This window comes from Cydia splendana, chromosome 8 (genome assembly GCF_910591565.1).
Source record: "Cydia splendana chromosome 8, ilCydSple1.2, whole genome shotgun sequence".
NCBI lineage: Eukaryota > Metazoa > Arthropoda > Insecta > Lepidoptera > Tortricidae > Cydia > Cydia splendana.
The window spans coordinates 18,259,040-18,280,394 of NC_085967.1; the positions used below are offsets into that span (position 1 = coordinate 18,259,040).

General features: G+C 36.5%; 1 protein-coding gene across 1 annotated transcript in view; it reads right to left on the reverse strand.

Annotated features, from left to right (window-relative positions):
• Positions 1–20,010, reverse strand: part of LOC134792965 (integrin alpha-PS4-like) — a 32,504-nt gene extending 12,494 nt beyond the window's left edge. The window contains exons 1-12 of the mRNA XM_063764454.1: positions 19,890–20,010; positions 15,793–15,905; positions 10,411–10,484; positions 10,278–10,317; positions 8,787–8,906; positions 7,634–7,717; positions 7,126–7,215; positions 6,604–6,704; positions 5,682–5,888; positions 5,118–5,220; positions 4,679–4,858; positions 3,699–3,796 (exon numbers count right to left, since the gene is read on the reverse strand). Coding sequence (XP_063620524.1) covers positions 3,699–3,796; positions 4,679–4,858; positions 5,118–5,220; positions 5,682–5,888; positions 6,604–6,704; positions 7,126–7,215; positions 7,634–7,717; positions 8,787–8,906; positions 10,278–10,317; positions 10,411–10,484; positions 15,793–15,905; positions 19,890–19,966 — 1,287 coding nt within the window. The 5' untranslated portion in view covers positions 19,967–20,010. The remainder of the gene's footprint in view (positions 1–3,698; positions 3,797–4,678; positions 4,859–5,117; positions 5,221–5,681; positions 5,889–6,603; positions 6,705–7,125; positions 7,216–7,633; positions 7,718–8,786; positions 8,907–10,277; positions 10,318–10,410; positions 10,485–15,792; positions 15,906–19,889) is intronic.
• Between the last annotated feature and the right edge of the window lie 1,345 nt (positions 20,011–21,355).

Here is a 21,355-nt window from a genome sequence, read left to right on the forward strand (position 1 = left end):
AACCGTCATTCGCAATTATACTGTGTATACTGTCTTGGAAATTACGAGTAGATTGTTAAATGTTTATTGTTAGATAACTGAAACGTGTAAGCATCAATGTATCTAGACATTACAATGTTGGTTATTAAGGGTCGAGCCAAGGTTTTCCTGGGTTTTTCCTTGGTTCGACGAGTACATACATATTGTTCCCAGGGGGGTATGTGCGTTGGTAATTGTTATTGTATTTAATAAAGACTTCATCAAATTCTGGTAATGGTTCGAGCAATAAAAGGCATAGGTTGTACTTCATATTTGTATTACCACAGTGCAGAGATTACTTATTGAGTTCATATCCAAGCACGGATAATTGACTTCCAGAAAACTAATGCCTTGTGGAATTTTTCATAGGAACGCACAATACCCCACGAATTTGCGATAATAAATTCAAGTATATAAATCGCCATGCGCATTTTTTCTACAGACACCCCAAAGTAGTTCAGGCCTCTGTTATAGGACAGTAATTACATCTAGTCTATATCTAGTTTCTCTCTTTATGACTCAAGGACTTAGACTGGTATATTTTATTAACCCCAAATACCATCTCACGAGCCTGGACTTTTGTCTGATTTTAGCTTTCGTATTGTCTCTATAATTTCTTCACAGTCTATAGGCTCTATGACATATCTTGATATTTCATTTGACAGCTGAGGTTTCGGTGAATAATTCTCTATTGGATCTCTATGTGTTGTTGTGGCGCTATATAAGTTACTGTAAAAGTCTGTTGCAACCTTTATGGTTTCAGCACGGCTATTTTTCGTTTCTTCCTTCTTTTTTAAACTTTTGATCCATGTCTTGTTTGTTCGTAATTCTTTATATCCTTTTTTTGTGCTTCCATTCTGTTCTAAATGTCTTTCTAATGTTAAAAATCTGTGGTGTTGATAGTCCATTTTTATATATTTACTGGTTAATTTGTATAATGCTTTGAGTTCGTTTTTCTGTGATCTAGATTTATTTTTGGTTTGTTGCAATTCTTGTTTTCTTTTTATTACATTTTTTGTGCGTTCTGTCAGTATACTACGGTCTTTGGGTGAATCTTTTTTACAAGCACTTTGTAAACTTATTTGAATAGTGTTGATTATTTTGTCATAATGGGCTTGTACTGTCTCCTCTTTATTGCTGTCTTCTAGAGTATTTATGTTATATATCAGGCATTCTTTAAACTGTGAAATCTCTTCTTCGCTATTGAGAATGCTGAGTTGTTTATTTATGTAGTTGGCTCTACTTTTCCTCGGCTTAGCAAGTGTTATTGTAGCTCTGAGCGGTCTGTGGTCTGACGGATAATCTAGATTCAAAGTTTCGATATTTTGAAATATTTGTGGACGATTAGACATTATGAAATCTATTTCGTTTCTATGTTGCCCATTTGGCGAGCGCCACGTCCATCTGTTTTTGGGTTTTTTCTTGTAAAAAGTGTTGATAATTGCTAGCTTGTTTTCCAGCGCAAAGTCTATGAGCCTCTGTCCTCGTGCGTTTCTGTCACCATAGCCATATTGCCTTGTTACAAGATGTTCATCCATTTGTGGTTTGCCTATTTTTGAATTGAAGTCCCCCATTAAGATGTAATCTTCATATGCCATGCTTATAGCTTCGTAGATTTCTTCGTAGAAAGTATTCACTTCTTCTTCTTGCGCCGCCTCTGTGGGTGCGTATACCTGTATTATGGTGAGCGGTTTATCTGAAATTTCGATGTTTAGAAGTGCGACTCGTTCAGAGATTCCAACATAGCTCTCGATATTATCTTTTAGGTGTTTGTTTATTAAAAAACCGACTCCATATTTTCCTGGCGTTTGACCCGTGTGACACAGAATGAAGTGATCGTATTCTGAAATTTCGTTGCCGAGGCGTCGTATTTCTGATAAACCTATGATGTCGTATTTTATATTCGCTATTGCTTCATTTAGTTCGATTAATCGTTCGTGTGATGAAAGAGTTCTAACATTGTATGTAAATATGTAGAGCTGGAGTGAGCTTCTTTTGCTGAGTTTTGTAAGTTCTGATGATTTCTTTGGAAGGTTTTGGTCATAATCTTCCACGGTGACCAACCGGCTTGGAAGATGGATTTGTGGTGTTAATAGGTTTTGTTCTTCGTATAATACGTGTTCTGAGAGAGGTGTTAATTGCTAGGCGTTCAAGTTGTCTTCGGTTCTATTTTTATCTCCTTCCTGCTTACTGTTTGTTTGCTTATTAGTTAGGAAGTTAAGGATGCCTGGTTTGACGGGTCCTTGCGACGTACTGGGTGAGCTTTGAGATCCATTCCGTGTTGCTACAGTTTTATTTTTCTTCGCCACTTGAATATTGTGTGGAGGCTGTGGAGCGTTTACTTGGGAGTTGCGAGTAAAGTTATTTTGTGGTGAGATGGATAGGTTCCGTTTCCTGGTATCTGAACTTGATTCTGTCTCAGAATTATTTTTTAGTACAATTAGTTTGTCATATTTTATAATGACTCTATTTCCTTTATTTTTCTCCACCTGCGCTTGCTCCTGTAGCTCTCTCCTTTTCTCCAAAATGTGTTGTGGATAATCTTCCTTTACGTAGTAGGCAGTATCCTTTAGTAGTCCTTTTTGCTTCATTATTTTGATTTTGCTGCCCAAAGTGGTAAATGTAACGGTAATGGGACGGGGGTTTTCTGATTTTTTGCCAATTCTCCTCGCTTCTTGGATATCTATGTTATTTAATTTTATTGAAAGGAAGTTGTTTATGAAGTCAATTATATTTGTTTCTAGCTGTGAGTAAGAATTTTCATTTTCCTCGATGCCGAAAAATACCAAATTTCTCTGTCTTACTTGCTTTTCTAGGGTATGAAGCCTCTGTTCCTGTTTTTCTATCTTTTGCAGTAATTTTTCTTGACTGTCTTCCCATATTCTAAATTTTGTGTCTAAAGTTTTGTTTATGTTTTCTGTTATCTGTTCAGTAACTTTCTCTCCATTCTTTTCTATTGTAATTTTTTGTTGGTCCATGTCTTGTTGGAGCTTACGGAGTGCGGACATAACTTCTTCCATCTTCAGGATTTTTTAATTGGTATTTTACAATCTTTTGTCACCTACTCGACGCTAGATGGCGCTCTTACGCTAGACTTGATGCTGGGCAGTTGATCTTTGATTTTTGCGCCCTCTATTGGGCGATAGCAAAACTATTCCTCGGTGAGTGAAGCAGTTTATTGACCCTGTAATCCTGTATCTCAGGCAAATAGATAATATACTAATTTAAAGAACAATAAAACAGATTAAAATCATAAACATAGGTACATAAATAGGTATTGAATTATCTAACACTATACATATGGTACTATTACTTAATTTTAACTTTACGCTGCTGACGTCCTGACCTTTAGGCCAAGATGCCAATCGTTTGCGCCACCACAAAGAAACGCTATCTGTCTCTTCATTATTTAGTGCGATAGAGAGACAGATCGCGTTTCGTTGTCGTAACGCAAACCCAGGGCTCAGGGCGTTAGCGGCGCAAGCTGAAGACGCCAGTTCGAATTCGGCCTCGGTCACTGGAAGGAGTGGAAGGCTTAGTCATATTTTCTTTGGTAAGTATATGACATCGATTCCATAAGACCATCTCGGTTATAATATCCCCTTTTTCATCTCTATATTACTGCTTTTCAGAGTTTGATGTTATTTAAGAAAACTAACAAAACAAAGACAAGGTCTTACCTGCAGGTCGGGAACAATAGTATTTATATCGACAGTGATAACTGTCAAACAGCGGTACACCGCCACACTGTCATTGCCAGGAGCTCCTATTGCCAGATCTGTGTAACACAAACTCACATGTTTATAAATGAAAATTAAAACGTTCTAGGCTGATCTTGCATACAAGCTAGACGAGTAGGTAAAAGGATACCACTTACTAATTTAATAGGTATTAACCTATTATAAAACCAGGGACACTGGAAATACTCCGTAAAGAGACATAAGTAATTTGCTATTAAAACATAAATTATACAGATGTAGTGTATAATTATTTTCCATCGTATTTTCACGGAAACGTTCGTACATTTCCGTGAAAATACGAACGTGAACGTGTCTTGCTATTTCAGTCAGTCATCTTTCTCGCGTTGTCCCGGCATTTTGCCACGGCTCATGGGAGCCTGGGGTCCGCTTGGCAACTAATCCCAAGAATTGGCGTAGGCACTAGTCTTTACGAAAGCGACTGCCATCTGACCTTCCGACCCAGAGGGTAAACTAGGCCTTATTGGGATTAGTCCGGTTTCCTCACGATGTTTTCCTTCACCGAAAAGCGACTGGTAAATATCAAATGATATTTCGTACATAAGTTTCAAAAAACTCATTGGTAGAGCCGGGGTTCGAATCCGCGACCTCCAGATTGAAAGTCGCACGCTCTTACCGCTAGGCCACCAGCGCTCCTCTTTTATTTCAGTGAGTCTCGGTTCAATACTGACCTTGACTGAAGTAGCATGACAAATACGAACGTTTCCTAGGAAATACGATGGAATACAGTTATGCACCACATCTGTGCGGTAGGTATTTGGTCGGTGACTGAATTCAGTGTTATATTATTCATTGTATTGTATTGTTTTATTTTATTTTATTTAGTTGAACGCATGTTCCCCACGTCGTGCAAATGAGGCTTTACTGTAACACGAAGAAGCTAAAATGTAAGATCAACTTGCCACTGCATGCGTTGTCAGAGTACTTATTGGCGACTAGACTCAGGCCCAGGTTCTTGAAGGTCTTGGGCTGGAACCGCTGCAGCCAGGAGGTGGTCGTCGATTTGTCGTCTAGGGCTGACCCCGCGTACAAGTATACGGCACCCTTGCCGTCGTCTTCATATGGGGCCCCTATGACTATTTCTGTAAACAAATGTTAAACTAATTCAACAAACTTTATGGTTTATATTCTAGTCACTCGCGTGACATGTTTTGGAGAGCCTAGGTCACCATTTTCAAGCACTTAATAGTGTCTAGTTATCACGTCACGGTTAATGAGATACAGCCTGGTGACAGACAGACAGACGGACAGAGGAGTATTAGTACTCTTAATATTTAATAGGGTCCCGTTTTTACCTTTCGAGTACGGAACCCTAAAACACGGGACACTTATCACACTTACCATCTTTTCCGTCTTTGTCCATGTCCCCTATGTTGGCAATGGCGTAACCAAAGAATGCTCCATTTTTATTAGGGCCTTCAATTTGCTTCACATTCTTCATAATCTGTAAATTTACTTATTAAATGAATTTTTAACAAGCAGCAAACGTCTGCGCACAATGCTATTAAGCTTAGAATAAATAAAAGTGGAAAAATTACTGCCGTGGGTAAGTCGAATTCACGGCCTCTGGATCGATATTGGATACTCCAGCGCTCTACGCGCTGGCTATGGATGAGGTCTTGGTGGGTCAGTTGGCAGAGCGCTGGAGTATCGATCCAGAGCAGTACAATGCCATCAGATCTGTTTTATTTTACCCCTTATTATTATTAATAAAACTTGGCAAACCACCGTTTTTTGTTTCTTTTTAACTATAAAATAAATGTCACAATGACGGACAAATGATTGTCAAGGGCTTGTTAGACTGAACAAGTGTTTAAAAATAACACCATTAGACTTTACAACGCTTTTACAATTAATTATTAATATTTGTAAACTAACATTTCGAGTAAAATGCTGTATACTTACTTTCTTTGTCTTATGCCTATAAATGTACACGATACCGGTGTGGTACTTGTCGTCGCCACTGAAGTGCGCGGGCGCGCCGACGAGTAGCGAGGTAGTGTCGCCGTCGAGTCGGGCCGAGCACAGCGCTGCGCCGAACATGGACCCCACCCCTCCTGCCGGGTCGTCCACGTCTGACTGCCACTTTTGGTCCTTGTCAAAAATTATCACCTGAAATTAAAGTGAGTTTTAATAATTTATAAAACCGACTTTTCAAAAAGTTTCAATTGGCATATTTTTGTGGTGCTCATCAACAGATAAACTTTACCCTTTGAGAGCTAATGCACGACTTACAATAAATAAAATACCATCGCTTCGCTTATAAAATTTTAATACTTAGTTCTTTTGGTTATGACTCAATGATAATGGGAGTTAATTATTCTAATGTGTTTATATGTATTTTTTATTGGTTTGTAAGTGTTTTTATATTTTACTTTTATATTCATATTATAAAATGCCCAACCTAAGAAAAAGAATAAATAAAGAGAATAATGGGACTAACTTTAATAATGGCATACAACTCGAACGTTTAGGGTAATATGGAATATAAAATAATATATATATTACGTAACGTTATGTAAGTCAGCTGCAGAGGAGGTGACCCCCCCCCTGCATAGAAATTTGTTTGCAGGGGGGGTCACCTCTCTCTGCAGCTGACGGTAGTATTTTTTAGGCTTGATTACCGATTTCATATTAGAGTAATATTTATACAGTAAATACCTAGTATAGTTAAACAAAGTTAGTTACTTACCTACATTTAACCCTAGAAAGTTATTCTCTACTAGAGTAAAAAAATCGGAACAATAAAGAACGGGCTAGTTTATATACAAATATTCTTACATAATGACCCGTTTTTTTGGTTCTTCAGTACATATTTCTGACCCACCTTTCCGATGCCGTAATCGCCATATGGTGTGCCGATTGCTACATCTGGCTTTGGGTATCTTGCGAATGTTTTTATAAAAATACCACTTGCAATACTGTATCCTGAAAATAAATAATTTGCATAAATTACGTAAATTTATAACGACTGATGAGGATGACGAATGAGTCGCGACCAAAAAAAACTTCATCATTTATTCAGCAAATAGGCCACAAGGGCACTTTTACACATGAACATTGAATTTACATACAAGCAAAAATAATAACAATAGGTACATCAACAATTTTATAACGACGACCCTCAGTCGTGACTCATTTGACATATTCACTGCCAGCGACCCGCTAGGCGGGTTCTGTGTTCGTAGGCGCTTTCGGCTACATACGGTTTTTCCCGTGTTATCGGCTACGCTCGTAGCGCGTAGCTCGCGTTGGCACTGAATGTGTTAAGAGACGATTATGAAGAAGAAAGTTGATGCCTCCAGAATTAAAAATATCTTTAACATAAATAGGATAAAAAATGGCTTACCAAAGTTGAAGCCTTCTGGGTTAGTAGAATTAAAAATCTTAGGAGGGGAGGACTCCGACTCCGAAGGATCGATATAAGTCATCACTCGACCTAAAAAAAAATCTGTGAGTTTTGTGAAATGCTTTAGATAAAAAAAATACATGTCATATTTCGATTTTTTTCTTTTGTTGCATACGCTCCTTTATAGTACATTTCAATGCAAGCGTGGAAAGTATGTTTCGCCTACGCCCTACGGCTCATAAAAGACATCTCGGGACTCGTAAATAATAACACTTTCACACGTACATTGAACGACGTTTTTTAATACATTTGCGAAAAAATTTTTTTGAATATCCAAACTCTTTGGTGTGGACGTATCGAATACGGTTAGAATTAAATTAAAAAAGCTGGAAAAGTAAAAAGCACTAGTTCGCACAAAACGACTTTGTGAACGCTAAACAGCTACGTAAAGTAGCACTTTTTGAGCAACTGTATAAAAAAAATATTTTCGATTGGTACACGTGCTTACCTGCAGCGATAGCTGGACTTCCGACCCGCAGCGCACCCTTCACATCTATGTCCATACTCCAGCCAAAGGCATCAGTCACGTTTTCTAAAAAAAAAAATATAGCAGCACGCTCTAGCGTTTTACACTTTCCTTTGAGACGGGATCATTATTCTCAACTCCCCCAAAATAACAGGGAATAACCCTAATACATTTTAGAGCAATACAAACAAGGTAATTACAATAAGTTCCGAGTTTGACTTGGGTCCTCAGCGGCACTTTTCCTTAAAATCAACTTTCTAAAACGCCACTATACTCTTATTTATTATAATGTGACAACAGTCCGCCATTTTCGAATTAAAGAACTCACTGCATTGGTTCAGTTTTGATACCCTAGTTGATACTTTTTGTTGATACTAAGGCGTGTGGCGTCATTATGCAGAGCTATATCGTCATCTACATAAAAGATGACTCACGTTAGACCGGGCCGTGTCCGGCCTGGAGCTTCCGGAGTTTCGTTTTCTATGGAACGCATCACGTGATCACCTGTCATCTGTTATCTAGCGCCGGAAGCTCCGGCCCGGACACGGCCCGGTCGGCCCGGCCTAACGTGAGTCATCCTTTATCTTTATATGTTTAATCTTTAGCAAAAATAATAGATAGTATAGAGGGGTCCTGTCATAGTAAATGTTGTAGTCACTGTAAATTTACTGCCATCTATCGACACACGACTATAACTCAAAATAAACACGTATAAAATTATCAAATAAATGAATATATATGGATAAATGATTTTATTATTTTTATATCATTTTGACCCATGTTCATTCACTGATATCGATGTGTTAAAATTGTTAAATATGAAACGGTGTCGTCACGCCATCTAGCCGAGAATAGGCCAAAGGTGTGTGCGCCATCTATGCGAGAATGACTTTTTCTTGATTTCCGAGGCACGTTTTTTTCTTAGACTTTATTTATCTTATACGAAGTTATATATGTCTTTGTTTTTAGTAAGACTAAGCAGTGATCAGTGTATCCTTACATTCAACTTAAGCATGCCAACCTTAATAAGTTCATTTTGAACAGACAACATTTTACAGTAGCATACAAAAGGTTAACAATCGCAGAGTATGCGAAACACGTGTTTGATTGATTAATTAATTGATTGATATCAAACCGTTATGCGTGCGATTGATGGATCGGTCCTCCTTTGAGATCTGGAGCATGTTGGTGAAATGGCTGCCAGGATTTGTATAGTCTTTATAAAAACAACGTCCGTTCGTGCCAAACACATTGCCTGTTAAAGAAAACTGTTGGTTATAATTAGTTTCAATTTCAGTTATTTTTTAGTACCTACTTATTAAAATATTGTGAAAGTTTAGAGTCGTTTTAATGTCGACGTAATAATAAAAAAAGGCTGCTATTTAACTGATCACCAGATTTAGTAAAATTTAATACCAAATAAATCTATTTTACCACCCTAAAATCATGAATGATCACCAAAATTATAACACCATTTTAATGTGAAATGATTACCAATTTTATTACATTTTACTATCCTTTTAAAGGAAATGACACCAAAATAATCATTATTAACCCAAAAATAGTCAATGATTACCAAATTTCAATCCCCATTTTAATGTGAAATGATAACCAAATTTTTACATCTTGCTATCCTATTAAAGAAAATGACACCAAAATAATCATTGTAAACCCAAAAATAGTAAATGACCACCAAAATTAGAACTCCATTTTAATGTAAAATGATAACCAAATTTTTAAATCTTGCTATCCTATTAAAGCAAATGGCTCCAAAATAATCATTGTAAACGCAAAAATAGTAAATGATCACAAAATTGTAACCACATTTTAATTAAAAATGTGCAATCATTTAATATATCGTTATCCTATTAAATTAATTAATCCACTTCGTCACCTTTTTCTAGTAGCATTTTATTTCTGTAACAGTCGCAGTTCTAACCTAACCTAACCCACTTTTCTAGTAGCATTTTGTTTCTGTAAGGGTCGCAGTTCAAACCTAACCTAACCCACTTTTCTAGTAGCATTTCTTTTCTGCAAGGGTCGCAGTTCAAACCTAACCTAACCCACTTTTCTAGTAGCATTTCGTTTCTGTATGGGTCGCAGTTCAAACCTAACCTAACCCACTTTTCTAGTAGCATTTCTTTTCTGTAAGGGTCGCAGTTCAAACCTAACCTAACCCACTTAACTGATAGCAGTTTAACTTACTTTTCTAGTAGCATAACGAAATGCTACTAGAAAAGTAGATTAGGTTAGGTAGGTATGCGGTGCGGGCTACGGGGGGTTGAGCGGGAGGGGCTAGTAATTTTGGCATCAGTTTACTTTATTTGGTAATATGTATTTTGGTAATCATAGTGGTTTATTTAGGTGAAAATATCGCATTAATTTGGTCTTCAAGTTTTGGTGATCATTAATGATTTTTGGTGATCATTCAATATATTTGGTATTTGAATACAATTTGAAGTGCAGTCGTAATTAAAGTGGTGGTACTTTTGTATTTTTAGGCCTTATTTTTTTGGTGTTCAGTAATTTTTTTTGGTAAGCATGATTTTTTTATTTAGGGTACCAAAGTATTTTTTGGTGGTCATTATATTTGTAGCCATAAAAAAATATCATATTACACACACACCTGATACCTGTATTTGGCTAGTACACCGAGGAGCACAAACCTAAAACAAAGATTTATATAAGATAATTCAATATTTAAATATATATTAGCTACTAAGACGATTCTCTATAACCAGTAATAAACAAATACTTACAAATAGATATTCGTCGCCAGCTTTCACACTAGCTCCAAGCCAGAAACTATGATTATAATTATCACCCCCATGAACTGAAAAATAAAAACCAGTTAAGTATTATCGAAATTCATGAAGACGAAAAGTGGACGACCGACGCGAAATCACCTTTCCATATATAATACAGTAAAATTATACATTTAGCGTTTGCGTCAAATCCGGTAGTTCTGATTTTTTGCAGACTTATTTATGATGTTGGTCCAATGAATAATCCAAGTTGGTGACCTCGAGCGCCGAACGCAACTTTGTCAAAAATCGAAAAACCTGCGAAAATTTCGGTTTCTGTTTAGTTTTGGGTGATTCTAACCCTAAATGACTAGTTTTTGATAGTACCTTCCTTAGACGTTTTTAAAGAGGACTAAATTTGCAACAATACGAGATTAGAACTGTCTCTGTAAATTGAATAGTTTCCGAGATAAAAGCTTTCAAAATTTAGATTTTTTTGAAATTGAGCTCGTAAGCTAAGTGAGTGCAGTGAGTATGCACTTTTGACTCAGGCGATGCCGCTTGGCACGATTGTTCCTAAGGTCAAACAAAGCTGATTTGGCACGGTAGCCACGATATCGTACCGTGCCTACCCCCCAAAAAGGGAGGGGAAAGGGTCGGATCCCCAGGTCCAATCTAAGCTCTTAGCAACTAGGGCAAGTTATATATGATTTTCATATAATTTTACATTACATTACATTACATATAGCCTTTATTTCGGAGTCTACAGTGAACATTTCTTATTCCATTATATGTATTCTATCATTTGGGCCTTGGCCACTTTCTGTAGATCCGTTTGTCTCTCGACAAAGGCCTCCTCCAATCTATTCCATTCTTGTCGTTCCATTGCCACTTGATGCCACGTTACTCCAGCAACTTTTTTTATGTCATCATCCCATCTGCTCAGCGGTCTGCCTCTGTATCTTTCACCTTCTCTTGGGTACCACTGAGTGATTATTTTGCTCCATTTGTTTTTTCCTCTTATCATGTGTCCGGACCACTTCCATTTTAGCCGTTTAATTTTTAGGGATACATCTTGGATCTTTGTTTTTTTCCTTATAATGGTATTTCTTATTCTGTCCATCATCTTGATCCCTAGCATACTTCTTTCCATAGCTCGTTGAGAAATGGTAAGTTTATCAATATTGTTTCTTGTTATGGTCCATGTTTGACTGCCATACATTAAAATCGGTAATATGCAAGTGTCAAAAACTTTACTTTTTGTTGTTATTTTTATGCTTTTGTCTTTCATTACTTCACTCAGGCTCCAATATCTTTTCCAGCTGTTTGTTATACGTCTTTCTATTTCCTTATTAATGTCATCTTTAGGTGATATCAGCTGTCCCAAATAAATATAGTCTTCAATGTAGTTAATTTGTGATTCGTTTACAAATATGTTTGTCTTGTTTCCATTGGTCATAATTTTTGTTTTTTCGGGGTTCAATTTAAGTCCAACCTTTACACTCTCAGATGACAGTTCACTTAACATCCTGCTTAGGTCCTCTGGTGTTTTTGCAAATATCACAATGTCATCTGCAAACCTTAGATGAGTCAGTTTGCGCCCGTCGATGTTTAATCCTAGATTTTCCCATTCAAATTTTCTGAAGATTATTTCCAAAACAGCTGAGAAAAGCTTCGGGGAGAGGGGATCCCCTTGTCTTACTCCTTTTTCAATTTTAAATTGTTCACCTTTCTTTTCTAACTGAATGCATGCCGAGCTATTTATGTAGACATTTCTTATTAATCTTATATATTTTTGTTCAATCCCCTGTTCTCTTAGTGCGTCCCAAATCTTGGTGTGCAATAAAGAGTCGAATGCCTTACTGTAGTCTACAAATGCCAGATAATATGTAAGTTGGTGTTCGTTATATTTTGCTATGATTTGCCTTACAGCGTGAATATGATCAAGTACTGAATAGTCTTTGCGAAAACCCGCCTGTTCTATTGGCTGTTGTTCATCAAGTTTTCCCTCAATTCTTTTAAGTATGATCTTGGCAAATATTTTATATAGATTGGACATCAAACTTATAGGCCGATAGTTTCCAACGTCGTATTGGTCACCTTTTTTGTACAGAAGGATTATGTTGGATTCATTCCATTGTTGAGGTACGGTTTCTGTGTCGATGATGTTGTTAAAGATGTCTGTGAGGATAGGTGTTATCGATTTCGCTTGTTTTAAGATTTCATTGCTTATTCTATCTGGACCTGGGGTTTTATCCTTTTTTTGAGTGTCTATGGCATTTTCTACTTCTTCTTTTAGTATCATGGGTACGTTTGATGTATCTGGGAGTTCTATTTCCATTTCTTCCGTGGTTTGTTCATATAGTTTCTTGTAATATAATGTAGCAATCTCCAATATCTTTTGTCTTTGATTCTTTTTCCTTCCTGTTCTATCTTTCATCTGCACGATCCAGTCCTTTTTATAAGTTAGTTCCTTGTAAGCCTTTTTGATCCCTCCTGTCTGTATTATGTGTCTCTCAATTGTTTCCATTCTTCTTTGATATTTGTCTCTTCTAATCTTCTTCTTCCTCGCGTTATCCCGGCATTTTGCCACGGCTCATGGGAGCCTGGGGTCCGCTTGACAACTAATCCCATGATTTGACGTAGGCACTAGTTTTTACGAAAGCGACTGCCATCTGACCTTCCAACCCAGAGGGGAAACTAGGCCTTATTGGGATTAGTCCGGTTTCCTCACGATGTTTTCCTTCACCGAAAAGCGACTGGCAAATATCAAATGACATTTCGTATATAAGTTCCGAAAAACTCATTGGTACGAGCCGGGGTTCGAACCCGCGACCTCCGGATTGAAAGTCGCACGCTCTTACCGCTAGGCCACCAGCGCTACTATATTTGTCTCTTCTAATACTTTCCTTAATTTCTTTACTGATTTTTGTTAGCTGTTTTCGTCTGTCGTTAGAGTTTTTCTCATTTATTAATTTACCTCTTTGTTCAAGAAGGTTAAGAGTTTTGTCTGTCAACCACTTATTGTGATGATGTTTATTATTATCACATTGCTGTTCGATGGAATTTTTAATTGTTGTTTCAAACCAATTGTATTTTTCTTGTACCTCCTTGGTTGATGTCTCTTTCTTGTATTCTTCAAGTTTTGACTTCAGAGAAGCTGTTATTTGGTCAGTTTGATAATTAGTAAGTTTTGTGGTCCCTATATTCGATTTTGGCCTCGGTCTTTTTGGTGGAGTTATCATCAGTTCCGCTTGTACCATTCGATGGTTGGTATTAAAGTTGAAATTGTTGATGACTTTCATATTTGAGAAGAATTTGACTTTGTTGGTCATTATAAAGTCTATCTCGTTTTTTGTTTTCCCGTCCGGGGATATCCAAGTCCACATCCTGTTCCTTTTTTTCTTAAACATTGTATTTAGTATGGTAAGGTTGTTTTCCTTTGCAAAGTTTATAAGTTTCATTCCGTTTCTGCTTCTAACTTTATCACAATATGTAAATGGTCCCAGGATCGTGTTTTCTTCTGGCTGTCGCATTCCAATTTGTCCATTAAAGTCACCCATCACAATTAAATTCTTGTAAGCGTGTAGTTGTAGTGCTTTATTCAAGTCTTGGTAGAAGTTATCAACTGTTTCAGTATCGGCTCGTTCTGTGGGTGCATAGACTTGCATAATAGACCAAAGGTCTTCATAGCCTGGTAGCTTAATATTTACCATTGCTATTCGGTCTGAAATCCCTATGAAACCCTCTATTTTGCTCTCAATATGTTTTTTGATTATAAATCCTACTCCATACTGGCCCGGGATTTCTCCTTTATGGTACAGCAAATAGTCTGGGTAGGCAGCAATGTTCTCTCCTATCCTTCTAACTTCACTTAGTCCCACTATATCCCATTTGATTTGTTGTAAAGCATGTTCGAGTTCTGTGAGGTTTTCTTCAGACTTCAGTGAGAGGACATTCAGAGCAGCTATATGAATCTTGGATTTCACATAATTTAGGGCTTCCTTATTCTATAAAGTATCACTTCAAAGCAGGCATTCATACATTTTTTTGTAAAAATATGAAGCGGATTGAGTGACGATTTCCATAGAAATGTAATTATGGCCAAAGTCAAAAGTTAAAAATCTTTAAAAAAACACTTAACTTGGCGTTTTAAAAGTATGTATATAATGTTTTCGTCCCTAAATTATATGAAAATTATACATATATAACGTGCCCTAGCTCCTAAGAGTAGGAACAAAATATAGCATAGATTGGACCTGGGAATCCGACCTTTCCCCTCTCTTTTTGGGGGGTATGCACGGTACCATCTCGTAGCTACTGGGCCAAATCAGCTTTGTTTGACCTTAGGAGCAATCGTGCCAAGCGGCATCGCCTGAGTCAAAAGTGCATACTCACTGCACTCACTTAGCTTACGAGCTCAATTTCAAAAAAATCTAAATGTTGAAAGCCTTTATCTCGGAAACTATTCAATCTACAGAGACAGTTCTAATCTTGTATTGTAGCAAATTTAGTCTTCTTTAAAAACTTCTAAGGAAGGTACTATCAAAAACTAGTCCTTTAGGGTTAGAATCGCCCTACACTAAATAAAAACCGAAAATTTCGCAGGTTTTTCGATTTTTGACAAAGTTGCGTTCGGCGCTGAAGGTCACAAACTTGGATTATTAATTGGGCCAACATCATAAATAACACTGATTTAAACTTTCACGATTATTAAACATTATCAAACTACACAACGGGACTTAATCGCGTATTTAAGTTTTAATATAGAAGAAGCTAGAAGATGTTGATGTCAACTTGAGCCAGTCTTCTCCGAGACCACGGGGACAACGCCGTCCTCGAAACGTCGGAGGTAAATCTTAAAACTTAAATACGCGATTAAGTCCCGTTGTGTAGTTTGATAATCATAAATAAGTCTGCAAAAAATCAGAACTACCGGATTTGACGCAGAAGAGCCACGTTACAAAATTCTATAATTTCACTGGATTATATAAACGTAGATCACAATTTTGACACAATTTGATGTACATATATATCAATCACAGTACACAGAAAACCAGCGTCGTCGACCACGCTAGTCGTGCCAGCTGCATTGCAGAGACCATTTCGGCTTCAAATGTTTCGACTGTTTTATTTACCCGAATTTAAACTGTTATGAGACATACTAACATTGAATAATTTTACGGTATAGACTCACGCGTTTTAAGTCACTCGCGCTCGCGCGAGAGGAGACCTAGGCTCTCCGAAACATGTCGCCAAAGTGACTTTAAAACAAATGATTTAAACCGTAAAATTATTCAATGTTTTATTTACCTTTGCTTTGAGCTTGCTATATCGTGTTATTTGTATTGATGTGTTGTCTGAATAAATGATTTATATTCTATTCTATTCATTTACCTCTGGAGGTGACGGCTGGGAGTGGCACCGACATTTGAGTACAGGTTGTAGTCGCCAGTTCGCACGTAAATACTTGACCATCTTTATCTGCTCGAGGAGCACTTGCCACTAGCCTGGAAAAAATGACGTTACGAAACGTAAAGGACGTAAAGGAGGCCGCTACGTACTGTATTTTGTATTTAAGTACCTTTTGAATACACCAAACTAGTTTTTATGTTGCTGGATTCGTCAATCTATGCGTGCAAAGTTAAAACGGCCGCTTTTGTTTTGAGTTCCTAGATCGACGAATCCAGCAACATAAAAATTAGTTTGATGTATTCAAAAGGTACTTAAATACACAATACAGTACGTAGCGGCCCGCTTTTTTAAATACCTGTCGTTAAATTTAAATAATCACGATTATTTAGCAGTGGCGCTAGTGTGCACGTTGATGGGGTCTTAAACCGTTCGTGCTATTGATAAGTAGGTACCCGAGTAAGTGAAAAATTCCAAAATAGAATGGAATGGAATTGGAAAAGTAGAATCTTGAGCGTTGCGAGGGTTTCAAGGCACGAGGGTTAAACAAATTTTGCCACCGAGTGAAACACAAAACACCAACGCGAAGAAAATACTATATGTAAAATATCAAACAAAATCAAATCCAAATGAACATGTTTCAATATTTATCATTGAAAATCATGATAAAAATCAATTCTACTCAAAATTTGCATCAGATTACTTTGCCACGCATGTGGATAAAATGCATCTTTCTCATCAGTTTTTGACCAATCAAGAAAGCGTTTACCAGCTAGTGTGGTTTAAAATAACTTAATTTCAAATCGATAGGTAGCGTAAGTAGGTCTCGAGGTATTAAACGATGTAACAGACAAACAGACGGACAAAATTGCGTTCAAAATAATGTTCTTTTTGACCTTTTGATACGGAACCCTAAAAATGGATGATAGCTTCAGTGCAAAATGGTGTATTTTACACAGAAAATCGTTTTAAACATGATTGTGTTAAGCAGGTTTTACTATGTAAAATAAAATGTTGATGCTGTTTTAGGTTTACCAGTTTGCTTTAGGATTATTCCTATTAAATTTGGGATTTTCCAACATGGCAAACGAGGAAAGTCATCGTAATACTTTGTCATTCCAATGATTATTGTCACGGATAAATTTAAATATGTTAGCGCTAAAGAAGGAAATAATAAATAATTAATAATTATTTTCATCCTGCTAACTACGTACCTAATATTTATCTAGACACGCGGTAGCGTGTCCAGCCAAGTTCAAAGAAAAAGGAACTGGCGACGCAGCAACCGCGTGTAATATTACACGAACCATTTCGAGCTACTTTTGACCCCTTCACAACTTGAAACCTACTTAACCTACACAAATGAAATTTGGCACATGTATTCAAGCCCCTTAGCTTGTCCAAAATACAAAATTTCATAAAAATTGCTCATACAGTTATTGATAAATCAACGTGTAAAAACCGGCATTTTTGTGACTGACTGACATATAGATCACAAACCTAACCCACTTCCAGATGACCTAGAAACTTGAAATTTGGCATCAAGGTAGACTATTAGGTGTATATAGAGAGAAAAATCTGAAAACTGGAAATTATTGATATTTCGATGGAAAAAAAAGTATTAATACTTATAGACCAAAATCCTAACCCACTTCTAGATTACTTAGAAACTTGATATTTGGCATTTAGGTAGACTATTAGGTGTATATAAAGGGAAAAATCTGAAAACAGGAAATTATTGATATTTCGATGGAAAAAAAATAATTAATACTTATAGACCAAAAACCTAACCCACTTCTAGATGACTTAGAAACTTGATATTTGGCATCAAGGTAGACTGTTAGGTGTATGTAAAGGGAAAAATCTGAAAACTGGAAATTATTGATATTTCGATGGAAAAAATAATAATTACTACTTATAGACCAAAAACCTAACCCACTTTTAGATGACTTAGAAACTTGATATTTGGCATCAAGGTAGACTGTTAGGTGTATATAAAGGGAAAAATCTGAAATCTGGAAATTATTGATATTTCGATGGAAAAAATAATAATTAATACTTATAGACCAAAAACCTAACCCACTTCTAGATGACTTAGAAACTTGATATTTGGCATCAAGATAGACTATTAGGTGTATATAAAGGAAAAAATGTGAAAACTGGAAACTATTGATATTTCGATGGAAAAAAAAATTAATACTTATAGACCAAAAACCTAACCCACTTCTAGATGACTTAGAAACTTGATATTTGGTATCAAGGTAGACTATTAGGTGTATATAAAGGGAAAAATCTGAAAACTCGAAATTATTGATATTTAGATAGAAAAATAAATTAATACTTATAGACCAAAAACCTAACCCACTTCTAGATGACTTAGAAACTTGATATTTGGCATCAAGGTAGATTATTAGGCGCATACAAAAGAAAAAATCTGAAAACTGAAACTTTTTGACAACTGACCGCGCGTTAGCGAGGGTCTCCTTTTCAGCTTAGGCAAACTGCTTTCATGATGAATAGAATACTTACTATAGTAATTTCTGTACAAAAAGTAATGATATCCCAACAAAAACATAATTGTGAAATGAGAGCCAAGTTCAATATTAAGAATATGTGTTGTTGTTGACTCGCTGACAAAAGAATTGAGATCTATATGGGTGCCAAGTTCTGTGCTGTGTAGAAAATCCTGAAATTATAAAGGATTTGTCTTGGCTAGTTTTTACCAACAAACCAAATTTTAGAAAAGTAACGTACCTAGTCAAATATAATAAATAACCTATACGTAAAAACTAGCCAAGACAAATCCTTTATAATTTCAGGATTTTCTACACAGCACAGAACTTGGCACCCATATAGATCTCAATTCTTTTGTCAGCGAGTCAACAACAACACATATTCTTAATATTGAACTTGGCTCTCATTTCACATTTATGTTTTTGTTGGGATCTATTTTACAAGGGGGCAAAGTTGTTGTTTAACTCCTCGTACTAATAATGATAACCAAGCAAGATTTAAAAAAAGGTTCGAAAAGTGGAATCTTAAGTGTTGCAAGGGTTTTAAGCACGAGGTAAACAAACTTTACTACCGGGTGAAACACAAAATTTCCCACCACACCAACGCGAGGAAAATATTCACTGTAAAACATTTTGAAATCACATCCAAATGAATGATATTAAATATTCATCATTCAAAATCTATTACTTAAACGCCAATTCCAAACAACTCGATATTTGGATCTAATTAGGTGGTTTGCCACCCTAGTGGGCAAAATTTAACTTTCTCATCAGTTTTTGGTTAAAGAGACCCTTTGCGAGCTGGTGCTGATACTCATGCTGTGGGACTAAGTACATTTGCGGAGTATCATAGTTTATACAATTAGGTATAGGTTAAATCGGCATAACATAATGTCAGAAGTACAACAATATAATATGTAACTAGAAACAAGTAACCGTCAAAAATATTTTTTGATACACACTTTTATTGCCGACTGTACTTTCTCTCCTTTGCATGTCTATCAAGTACTTCTCGAGACCTTTCAAATGAGCCTAAACTCAATGTGTTTATGTTTTTCCATCGAAGAGTTCCTGTGGCTACCTTCCGACTGCAACATCAGATCAGCTCCATGTTAGCATATTATTGCATTGTCATCGGAAATATGGAACATTGCGAAATTTCAGATCAATCAGACACCCGGAAGTGGTTCAAATTTAAGTTACAAGATTTGAAGCACCATATATGTATACATAGAGATATAGGTATATACGCAGTGAAGCTAAATAAAAGTGTGTAATAAAAGTGTGTAAAAAAAGTGTCTAAATAAATGAATTTTGGAGCAAAGTCGGCACATTTTACGATATTCATTCCACAATTGTCAAGGACTCTACTTTCAGATATAGATATACAATATTTAAATTACAATATGATATTTCTAAAGCCCGCTCCACACTCGTGCGCGAATCGCGGCGCGAAGCCGCGAACGCGAGTCTGGAGTCGATTTCGCATATCAGCGAACTAGACTCCACACTCGCGTTCGCGGCTTCGCGCGCGATTCACGCGCATAGTCTGGAGGGGGCTTAACTTACTCATTATTAGTAAACGCGACGCTGTATCCGAAGAAGGCATCGTCACCCAACGGCTTAGGAGGCCGGATTGTTGCCATGGATGGTTCGTGGAAATACACCGCTCTTATGGCCACCGCTTGCACTAGCAAGCAACATTGTAGCACTGTAACGTAAAGACAATTTTTATAACTGTTAATATGGTCAGTTTCAAAAATATAGGAGATATACTTAATGTTATAAATGTGATAGTTTATATGTATGATTGGATGTTTCTCCCTCCTTCAAGTTATAACGGCTTGACAGATTTCGATAATGTTTGGCACATAGATAGTTTATAACTTATAACATAAAAGGACACATGAATATGATTGAACATAAAGGCATATTTATTTTAAAAGGACATCAGTAGATACTATACAGTTGTGTGCAATATAATAGAATTAATAGCAGTCAAAAAGAAAATGAACGACGATTTTCGTCGCAGAGTGTACTAGTTAATGATCCATCATTCGGATTTGGGCTTTGTTGGTGGTTTTTGACCGACTACTTGGTTTATCATGGGCGGCACTATCACCAGAGCCTCAAACAAACAACTGCTCAGCCATGACGTCACTTCTCAGTATGACGTCACATCCCAAAAAGTAAAACAAATTAATTCAAATTATTGATATTAAAAATGAATCATTTGAAATTAACACTCTGTTAGTCAATATTACCGGCTTACTACCATTATTTCTTTTTACTATAATAATAGGAAAATAAATAAACAACTCAAGTTATTGCGCCTTGAATAGTCTACCGGCTTAGAGGATAAACTACTTATGAGGTAAAAATATTTAATAAACTGGAGAAGCAGATCAGTTTATCGCTCCTCTGTAAAGTGAATAAATTTTAATAACTAATTAAGAATATAAAATGATAACTTACACCACATGGCTCGCCTTTGACTCTGTAGAACCAACTGACAGCCTGATTATAATACAATTAAGGAAATTATGCTGGTATTCATCATCTGTAATTATAAATTTCCTGTCAAGTTTCCTATTTTACGCGTCGGGTATTGGTTTAGGCAATAATGAATAGTGCTTATGAACGTCAATTTAATATACTATTAAAGTACTACACTAAATAAAAACGAGTCACATTTTTGAAAATGTCTATGCATGACTGATATAGTCAATAAATTGTACTTTTGGCGGTTTGCTACTGAGAGGAAATAAGAAGTTTTTAAATTATTATTCATAGGTAGATTAGTAACCCTGCCAATGAAGCCGATGGTCCTGGGTTCGAATCCCGGTAAGGGCATTTATATGTGTGATAATGAGCAAAGATATTTCTTCCTGAGTCATCTGAAGGAACTGAGAGAAATCTTAAAACATTATAGGCATACCTGTAGTCATCATCCAACTGGGCATAGTTTTCTCCCAAAGAATAATCCCAACTGGAACCCTTCTATTATGGCTAAGCTGAAAAACCATCAATAATAG